At 35.9% G+C, this 11,574-nt stretch overlaps 1 protein-coding gene across 1 annotated transcript in view; it reads right to left on the bottom strand.

The window, feature by feature from the left end:
• LOC110445101 (homeobox protein Hox-A1-like) overlaps positions 1-5,715 on the bottom strand; it is a 34,929-nt gene extending 29,214 nt beyond the window's left edge. The window contains exon 1 of the mRNA XM_021489495.1: positions 4,822-5,715. Coding sequence (XP_021345170.1) covers positions 4,822-5,389 — 568 coding nt within the window. The 5' untranslated portion in view covers positions 5,390-5,715. The remainder of the gene's footprint in view (positions 1-4,821) is intronic.
• Positions 5,716-11,574: the final 5,859 nt, after the last annotated feature.

The following is an 11,574-nucleotide window of genomic DNA, read 5'->3' on the forward strand; positions in this document are numbered from 1 at the left end:
GGGGTCGAAAGGAGGGGTAACTATCTGTGAACGTGTTTGCAGTAATAGATTCTGAGCTAGAATGTGAGGTTTATATGATATGACAGGAAGAAACCTTATGTTTGGATAGAGCAGCAGTGATTGACAGACAATTTCTTTATGAACACTAAAAGGTCTTATTATCACTTCACTTTGTGTTAAGAATAAACGAACCGTGATCGTTCTTGTAAATAATTTACTGTTCCCTGCCCTTATTTGATAGAACACATTCATATCATTTATTTAAAACATACTTCCTATGTTAAATGAAATAATCATTTATTTATCCAAGCAGGCCTCTGATTTTAGTATGGACAAAACTTACATTATAACTATTATACAATTTAGTTAAATATTATGAGCATTCTGTAGGAAAATCAAATAGTTATAAAAGAATTATATTTAATGCAAATCTGCATTTGTTTTAACAGAAATAGCAGTTTTATTTACAAACAGCTATCAGAATTCTCTTTACGCTAGAAATGAAAAACAGTGGAGGCATATTTAACCACAAATACACATGCAAGTGAAAGGGACATCTCAAAGTCTTTTGTGTTGGGACATTGAGACGTTCTGGAGTGTTATTGCTGTGACTATTCACCTTGTTTAGATTGAGAGGAGGCTAACAATGGAGGTTTAAGGGGGGATTTTGTATCTGGTGTCACTCTCCCCCTCACTTATTCCCGTACAGACGCTGGGAAAGGGGATTTAGGGGTCGCTAAACAGTGCCTAAATTGATTTTACGTCTTGTGTTATTTCAAAGTATGACGGGTGTTTCTGTTGAAACGACATGTTGCATACACAGAGAATATAAATTCGAACTAATCGAAAGGTTATCAGAACCATTTGAAATGAATAAATAGATTTAATATGTCTATGATTTACTGTTAAATACTCGTATTGATATGTAGCAGCTTGGAAGAGTACAAAAATAAAGCTGGTATTGAAAACAGAATATGCACTTAAAATACAAAGAAACATTGTGATATATATTGATATAATTTTATATAAACTTGTTGTATGTGTTGTGATATCAGATGGTTCAGTTCTCTTTACAATAACAGTACACTGGTTATTAGCCAGAACTGGGGACATTGCTAATTCACTATGAACACATTGGTAGTCTCTTCTGACGTAAGAACGATATTGCATTGATATCCTATTTACAGAACAATATGCATGTTTGAGATTGTGGACAGTCAGCGCTAAGTCAACAGACAGTGGAGTCCGTTATACCTGAAGTTTGTTTATTTTTCTAATTTACAAAAGACCCTCAATTCACATTGGTAATAGCAAGGTAAATTTTTAAATAGACCTAATAAGGTTTGCAGGCTGTTTAACAGGATTATAAGCACAGGTCTGTAATGGGGCGAGTAAGGACAAACACATCCACCCGCCTGTGTGTAAACAAGGGACCCCCGTTCCTGTGACACGGGGTTGGGTTGGTGTGGGTAGAGCACGTGTGTCGGGATACCAGCCACTCAGGTCCAAACACACTGGGGTCGACCCCAACATCTTAGTACAGTTGACAAAAAAGATTGCCTGTCTCTCGCTCATAACGAATGTCTCCTATGTGAAGTAGGGAAGTAAACACACTCGCCTCTGTCATGGTTTGTGTTTTATCTGTTCCCCTAATGGGATAGACAGTACGTTGTCTTCTTTTGCACTCCACACACATACATTGCTAAATGTTTGAACAAATATTATTATAAGAGTGAGAGCATGAACGGTCGCCCGGTTACTGTTCCATACCTGTCTTAATGCATGTACCCAGACTGTCAACCAGTTGTACAAAGTCTGGGATCCATACACGTCCGTTAATAGGTCGTTACGAGTAAAAAATCTCAACAAGGTTATTCAACAACCATTCCAATATTAGCATCCAACACAGCAACGAAATAAGATTCAGAAAGTGAAATATTTGGATTAGGAGAGAAGCAAAAAGTGTGTGTAAAACTACACGAAAGCGAATACATTACTATAAATCATGGCTTATTTCCGGGGTTCAGTGTGATAGTGATATTCATTTTATTATGTATAACACTAGGGGATCATTTCGACTTGACCTAGCTCGAAATAACTGTATTTTTGCATTGAAATTATTTGGAGTAGTCAAATAAAATAATGTCTTTGTCACATATATATGTTTAGGTCATTCATATTCTAGTCAATATACATCCATTTTGACGTGGCGAGATCTGTGTAGATAACCAGAATGATCAGTGATGGTGTATTGTATGCAGTGTTTATTATTATTGTTTTTTATATGTAAAGAGCAAAAATAGTATCATACTCTGTGATATAACTTATACCAGTTTATACAACACATGATAAATACTGAGTCATATTATTCGACAACTTCTGATTAAAACATAACCAAAAATACAAAACAACTTATTTTATATTTTGCTTTCCCGTATGTATTTACTCATATAATATACATCATATATTAAGAGTATTATTGTGAATAGACGCAGGAGATAGGAGTCGTATATTTGTAATTCAGCTAATAAAATATCTATGAACTATTTACAAGATATTTTATGGGAACGAGACATCTAGATATTTAAAACGGTTTCAATTTAGTAGATATATTTATTTCATAAATGTTATCATATGATATTGTTAGCCCTGTATATACCCATATAAGCCGTGCACACTGGCATAAGTAAAATATTGGATGCATTTGTGTCACAAGAATAATAGTATGTTGGGTTTTATGGTAGTTAGATGACATTGTAAAGATGAAATATTTATATGACATAAGTTACCCTTACTCAGTATCTATGCTGGTGGAATCAAATCAAGATATGTTGATTTGCTTAAATAAAATTTATAAAATACATTTACAATATTTTCATTGCAATTCAAAGAATTGTGAATGCTAGTAAGACTTATATATGTAAAGTTGTCAAAGCCATGTTTACCGTATCTTAAGTAATTCGGACATACATGACAACATTGCTGTCGAATTTCCCTATATCTACGATTTGGATATTTAATGTTTACATCAGAAGATAAATTTCATTCTTTATCCTGTTTGACATAAACTGTGAAAACTAGAAATGTTATATCTACGAATAATTCATAAAATGCCATATAACTCGTTTAAGATAAGTAAAGTGACTTTAAACTAACGTTCCAATATGTTATAGACATCTTAACACTCAGAACAAATTATATTCTCGCCCTTTTTAATAATTCATTGAAAGGCTGTAGATATATTCCCAACCCAGAGCTGTACAAAAATTGCGACAAGTGTTTTCTAGATGAATATGAAACTCTATTTAAAAAATTGATCTTATTCGAGATTAAACTGAGATTTTTTAGGCCCACAGGCAGAAGCTGTCTCGTTCTTTAGACGGATACGTTTAGATACCTGAGAAGTTTTAGTTTCTCAAGCTTTTGAAACACGCCGACCACATTGTGGCCTTCTGTCAACAAAGCGCAAATCGGTGTCCGGCATCTTAAACCCGTCAAATTATACAGGCCGTACCACGTGTCTGAGTGTCCCATTCAATGTAATAGAAAATCCCAACAGCAGTTAATTTAAAGACGTTTCAATCAATTTTTAGCAATTATTACAAGCATATACCGTTAGATTGCCTATTTCACCACTTGGATTCACACGTATTAAATGAATAAAACGTACGCGGATTAAAGCTAATGAGATTCCCGGTTTAGCATTGTTATCGGCGATCAAACAAGGTTTTCAATGAGTATTGGGGAAGTATCGGAGGAAATAGCGTTACCGTGATTGTGTATATATTGACACAATTATGAAAGGAATTGTCAGATATCGCTATTATGACGGTTGATAATTATCGGGTTTTAGACTCTGCTTTGTAAAGGAAATATTCAATATTGATATATAAATTACCCTTCGATTATCAATCTACACACACATTATTAAATCAAATCCCAAAAGCTAAGTAGACGTTACGCGCTTAAGGTATACAATGTTGATTGTATTAGTATTGACAACTCCGCCGGGATAGGATTGTAATCATCACATCAGCTCAATCGATTTTTATAACATTAAATATTAAAGATATACAGTATATTGCTGATTTAGAAATAAGCCTATATATATAAGATTATGTATTATGATTTTTACGTTATATAAACAAAAGACCACCGTAGAAAATTGAAAACAAAAATATTCTTTAATTGTCACATGTATCAACAATGTATATATATATATGTATTTATATAATAAACTTAGAAGGGCTTTACTTAATATATATGATATATATATATATTTATGTCATTATTATTATGAACGGGTTTTTGACTCGAAGGTTAAATATAATACTTTAAGTGTTGCTGATGAAAAATCAAGAATTTATGATATGATTTACATATAACTTATAGTAAAATTTTACCATTTGTTGATCTTTTTTTCTTAATTCTACAAGTAACATAACATTTTACAGATTTTGCCGACAAAACGTTTTAGAAGAGGAGCAATATTATATAAATTAATAAAGAGTATTTTTTATCAAAATTGTATACAATGAAATAATGTTTACATAATTAATCCGCCCCTCGACACCGGACAGATAACCTTCCGAGCTTTCTTTGTCTTATAATGAGATATTTAAAGAGCTACATGAAGTGATTATACCTATGTGTGTACATAAAACCTCGACCCTAAAACACGTGTGTTATGTTATTGTCCGACAAACACATGAAGTACACAACACGACGGTATCACAGTTAGACAATATGTGTTAGGTGGGAAGATAAGGATATTTACCTGTCAGACAATATTGTATTAGGGAGGAAAATAATGATATTTACCTGTTTTTCCGGGATTCCGTTTAATCTGCATCCACCTGAATGGTTTATTGGAAAGGCTTTGAGCGGCCGTCGGCTCCTGTTTAATGTGTCCGGAGTTTGGCTGTGACATTGTGGCCCCGTACATGTTCGACAAGGAACAGGACCCTAGGGTGTCAACACATGACCCCACGTAACTTGTCCGTCCGGGGGAGAGGCTAAGCCCCCCTCCCCCTCCTAAATGAGCATCACCGTTCAATGTCAACCCATGATGTCCTGCCATGTAGGGGTCCACATTCCCCGGATGGGGCTGAGGGTCGGGAAGTTCGTACCCATGCCTCGGTCCCCGGGGGATCACCGGTGTGTTGACGGGGTAGGACAAACCCTGGCTTGTCCCCAGAGACAGGTCAACCCCCGAGATCCCCGGTGGAACGAGGTTTTCCGCACCGTAGTAGTGTTGTCCCGTGTCTATAGCCCTGTTATTGATAGTATTATAGCCGTAAAGTGTACCAGGTATTTCAGAATTTGTATATCCATTCCCATACGAATGTGAGTCGAGGTTGCATATAGTATAGTCGTTATCGGAATTCATAATTCAACAACTGTGTAGCTTTGTCAATGGGGCACACAAATTAGCTGTCGATCGGCAGATAAATCTAAAATAAATGAACCTAAATTACGACTGGAGAATGACAAGATTAGAAAGGCCATGAATAATCACGTGACTATATTCATCCAATCAGGACCAATTTATGTGAGATCAAGAGAAGTCGCTGTGTTGATGGATGGGACAGCGATGCTTCAGGGTTTACTCAAGCGAGACCGAGGCTCCATGGCTGGAGGGTCGGAACGGCGGTGTGTGCACACTACCTGTATGAAGTGACGTAATTGTGTATGTATACTGTTTAGATTATATACCCACACGTGTCCGGATTGCCGTGTGTTCCTATGGCAATGCGTGGAAAATATTGACAACCGTACTGAATACAAAAGATTACTTCAAAGGTATTTATACTGTTGTGTTTTGATTTACATCTCGTGTAGCCAGCCATGAAGGTAAATACTCGTATTTCCGAGCTGACGGGAGAGGAAAACCTAGTTTAAACGCCGCAATATCTTGTTTTACACTGGCGGTTTATTTTAGTTTTCACAGTGGGTCATAAAGTCGGGCCAGGCCCAGCCTACATAGTACAGAGATGTGAATATGTTTTCCATATTTTCAAAACAGCGGGGAAGAATTTCTACAAAAAAATGATAATGTGAAACATTAGCTAGCGTAAATCAGGGTTACGGTGTGTCAGGCAGCTAGATGCTGTGTGGTGGTAATACAAGTAATAGATGCTAAGCGGGCCCGGAGCGGCCTGTTCAGAACTCAGACTTTCTTGTATTTACGACCAAATTTATTACATTTTCACGTAGGCTATGGAAACATTGAGAAACACAGCTATACATTTATCTTTAAGGTTTTTTATTGGTTGACAAGAGAAATCATATGGAATGTCAATTTTCTCTAAAACCCACAAAACAAACTATATTACTCGACATAAAAAGTCACGTTTTATTTGGATAACAGAATCTTGAAATAAGACATTTTTCTTTTTTTGTCTCTCCCAATTTTATCATTTATTACTTGTTTTCTATAAATGCTAACCTCTTGAGATTTGTAGGGTTTGAAATGTTTCACGGTCTGCGCTTGTCAAAGGCATCTGTTTAAACCTACAATTGTAAACACAGCGTTTTTGAGAGATACTATACCAACTTTATGAATTAATTTTAGTGTTAAACTGTCAAAAATATTTATTAATGTTAAAATGAATTTTGTGTTCAGTGTTAAAGTATGAAATATAGATCATTATCACCGCGCTGTCACTCAGAAAAACTACTTCATTTGAATATCAAAAAAAAATGGTCTGTATTATTTTTCTCATAAATAATATTGTAAAACAAATATGTAAATTGATCTGTGGTAAACTTCAAATATGTTTATTGAACATGGTCATAGTGATATATGCTATAACGACATTTTAAATGTTTCGTATGATTATTTCACATGTAACTATGTTAAAAGAAGTAAGCTTGAATGGGGATTTTATTAATAAGATTGTTTGTTGTTAGATTTTGTAAGCTTATTATTTATTTTAGAAAAGTTAATTGTTTGGCACGAGGTGATACGCAAAAATTGCATAAACAAAACAGGACCAATACCAATGAAACTTAGTATATAGCCCTGGGTTGCACAATGTTTTCTTTGAAAGACATAGTTCTTTTGGCCGTAACTTACCATATATGTATATAAATATTATTTGTGTGTTGCTATGTTTATTGGCAATAAAGATTTTATACGTTTGAAAGAAATCTGTTTGTTATATTTCCTATTTTCACACAGAGACCTAACCCCCCCATATACTTCATTTTTTGTGTAATTCAGCATGTTATGCGAGGATTCCTTTAGGAATGAGGGATTGTATGCATTGACTGATAAGAAACCATGCGATTTATAACAGAAATACCTCGTCCTTAGTTTATAAACACACAGGGCCCTTATACAACATATTTAAAACAATAAAAAAATGAAGCACTTCTTAGTATAGATATCTAAAGGTGAATATTCTTAACGTATACTCATAAAATAAATGTGCTGTATTTTCAGTTACAATTTACTAAGATAGTTATGCTGACATCAAATTATGATTATGTATACACTACATTGATTTAGATTGATACTTCCAGATCAAGTATCGATATTTTACATACAAAAAATAGGAAAATATATGTAATAAACAACTGGAATTCTGACAGCGGAATAGATATATTAATTCAAAGTGTGAGAAATTGTTTCGGCACTGCTTGCGAGATATAGTTTATGTACACAAATTTGTTTACAAATTAACTCGGAAAATGAAAATAAAAAAAAGATATTGAAAACGTATCGAACAAACTTTCTTATTTGTTTTTAATACTTCAAAGCATAATTGAGGTGAAAGAGTTTATTTATACGCTAGTTAGATCAATAAATGTGTCTAAATATAATTCACGTCACTAAAATGACGATGCCATCCCCCTTGAGCGTATAAGGTATACATACAAATGTGCAGGTCTGAATTTTAATAAGTATATCGCTGGAAGCACGCCATAAAAAGAACATTTAAGATTAAAAGATATGACACTGTCACATTCAGACATAGGTAAAGTTACCATTTTATCGGTGAATAATCAATTCAATTTTTAATTTTACAAATTACTAAGTAATATTTAATCAAAAGTAACTTACGTGATGAATGTCAATAACTATACTACCGGTAATATACATGTTCACACAATATAGACGCGACTTTATAACAATTAGTATGTAAATAGCTTGTTCATTTTAGATCGAATTGACACTTGCAAATTGTAAATATCAATTTATACCTAGGATGTAAGAGTATATCAGTAGCACCGGAGGAACTAAACGTCAAACATATATTTAATGAATACTCTAACCTAACCATTAACTTTCCTTAGTAGGTTATACATCTTCATAATTCTCGACTAATTCAAAGAGAAATCAATAGCAAATTGCACATTTATTTGATTTAAACATATTTTATTGCCGTTCAACAGCAATGGGATAGGGCACACGTTGTAAAACTTCTACTGAGCTATTTTCCTTAAATTGTAGTTCATTATAATAATTAAAAGGATAATATGATTAATACATTTTGCAATATGTAATAATGGTTTTGAACCGTGTAAAGAGGCAGTGTTGTAGTTTGGGACATGAAAACGAATGTATGGCATGGCAGGCATTCTAAGTAACACAATAAAGCGAATGATACACCATACCATCATTCCGTTTGATGCACTTTGCTTGATATTGAATGGTGTTTTTGTTTCTGACTGAATTATTTCTATCAATATTAACATATTCGATCGAAAATATTGTTTTCATTGTACAGGTTTAATTTGTTAACAAAATATACGAGCACTGTGTTTCGGAGTGGGGTGTGGTGGGGATTGCGTTTGGTGATGGCGAGAAAGGGGTGTGTATAATTTACATTGATGTAGTCCTAAATGATCTACCCAAAAAGAATTCGTATTATATTTCCAAGTTTATCTGGTGTTATTGTCAAAGACACTACGACGCACCAAACACTAGCCAATGGGTGTTTGGAAGTGCGACAATTACTGAATACACGCGAAAATAAATCGCACGCGAAATAGAAACGATGTTCACAATCCATTTTCTAACAATGCACACGACGCTATATATATGTTATTGACACTTAACGAGATGTTTTTATTGACAAGCCTTACTTATTTATGTCGGGAAACAAACTTACCACATTACATGTAGCAGACGAAAATAGGACTGTAGACGGATGTTTTAACCACGACACTGCGCCACTATAGACCACTATGTGCACATAGACCAGTGATATTCGTTCATATTATATTAACGTCAAAACTAAAATCGTCATAACATGTGGTAGTGAAAATTTTTCCTTAAGGGAACATCGAACGGGATAGAAAAAAAGGTCATTTACTGCAAAGTGACCACAAAAACGTTCGATTCTTAGACAGTGCGTGGCAAAGCCAGTGACGGATTTAGGGATGGGCGGGGGCTCCAATTTGTATAAAAAAAAATTGGAAGGGAGTTTGGGGTTGGTTGGTTAGTAAAATGAGTAAAAATGTTAAAAAAAGAATTATCTAAGCCTTGTGATCCCACTGGACCTGCCACTGATAGACAAAGGGGATAGATGGATGTGAGGCACGTTCATGTGTGGAGCAATGTGTATACTATTTATTAACATGTAATTTACCTGTAGATACGAAGATATTGGTGTATAGCATTGTTTAGAGGACATGGGACCGACATTTTACTTCCTCGTCCGATATAAACTCTTCACCAATAAACCCAAAGTCAGGACGTGATACCCTTTCAAGTAAAACACGGCCTGATATATGATTTCGTTGTTTCATGGTTTATAGATATGCTTACACAATGAGCAACGTGCAGTCGATTCATTGTGGATATGCATAAATAGTTGCAGGTGAGGTGTTGGTAGTGTATGTGTGTGTGTGGGGAGGGTGGAGAGGAGAGGAACGGGAGGAGTAGGGGGTGGAAGGGACTATCTGTCAAAATCTTAACGGTTCACCGACACATTATACAGAGACAAACCAATAAAAAGGGCGTGGGCAAGCCGTGATATCAAGAAATGCATTGATTGTAAAACATTGATTGTAAAACATTTGTAGAAAAGGGATAAAAACGGAACTAAGCCAATTATTTTTAGAATTGTTCAATGGAATACTGCAGGTCAGTTGCTTTCTTTCTAGCCTTGAGAGGAACAAGTGTGAGAACGGTTAGCTGTGTGTGACATACAGTAGCGTGGTGTTCTCTAAAACCTCCCACAGTGGAGAAGTGGATGAGAGTTGGGACGCCTAAAATATGTTTCTCTAAACTGTGACATGCCGTGTTTCAGAAATAATAAACACATGGGAGAGAATTTTGATGTTTAGGATGAATGGTTTGGTATGTTTGTGTTTTACGTCCTATTAACAGCTATGGTGATTTGAAAACGTGCCAGGTTTTGGTAGTGGAGGAAAACCGGAGCGCCCAGAGAAAGACCAACGACCTGCTGCGAGTACCCGTCGACTGCACAACGTATGCCTCAAACCCGCGACCCAGTGGTGGCGGGCTAGTGATCGTAGACGGTCAGACGCCTTAACCAATCGGTCACCGCAGCCTCGGGGGAAGGAAACGTGTAACGAACGCTTTGGTAATATATTTGTATTTTCCCAACAGTTTTGTACATCGTGCAATATATTCCACCACTATGTGAATTTCTTGTTGATTATATCTATTCTAATACGTCGAATGTAATATGTGCGTATAAGTAAACATAACCAAGACAATCCATGTTTAAATAAACCCATTCTTTTGACGAAGCAAACATTTATGTGATGCCTACTTTTCATTTCACTGACAAGCCTAGCGCAGCTGATGTCGTTTTTTCTTGTCTTTGCAGCCAGTGTCCTATATTGCCGGTTTTTGTGAAAACGATTATGGAGGCACACGCGTGCATGTAACTTCATTCGATAGAGTAAACTCGTTTAAGACCAGTCACACGCAGTTCGCCTGTATAGTATTAACACGTCCCGGGATGGGTGTCGTTACCGTATAATGGGGTCTGACGTACTTATGATAGTGTGTAATAATTCCTGGAGGGTGTATGACGAGTTTCAAGCGGTTGTTAATAAATGTACTGTAGTAAAAAAGAATGCTGACGCCATAACTGTGTAGCGCAACTAGACTGTGTCGTTCGTCTGCGTTCAAGAAGCTCAATTGGCAGAGCGTCGTCTAGAGTTCAGAGGGGCCCGGGTTCGAACCTCAGTATGGCCGTGCATTTTCCCATCTCCTGTTATAGTGGTGTCTGTGATCAATCGTTGATTTAAGCATTGGGTGAATTTTTGGCAAGGGGATATACGAAACTTTGTTGTAAAAAGTTGCGTCTTCGGGGACGAATACTTTGAAAAAGGAGGGAGGAATTTAACTGAACTGGACATGGTCGTTGGCCAGCGACTAGGTAGCTCAATTTGTAGAGCGTCCATCTAGACATCGGAGGACCCTCGATTCGAACCCCCATCTAGACGTGCATTTCCCGCTTCCATTACAACTGTATATGACGTACTTATGATAGTTCGCAATATATTCACGGTTAACGAGGGGTATGAGACGTACTTGGATGGTATATTTAATATCATTTCATGCCGATGGGTGAATGATATGGAATT

Source organism: Mizuhopecten yessoensis, unplaced genomic scaffold (genome assembly GCF_002113885.1).
Source record: "Mizuhopecten yessoensis strain PY_sf001 unplaced genomic scaffold, ASM211388v2 scaffold2711.2, whole genome shotgun sequence".
Lineage (NCBI taxonomy): Eukaryota > Metazoa > Mollusca > Bivalvia > Pectinida > Pectinidae > Mizuhopecten > Mizuhopecten yessoensis.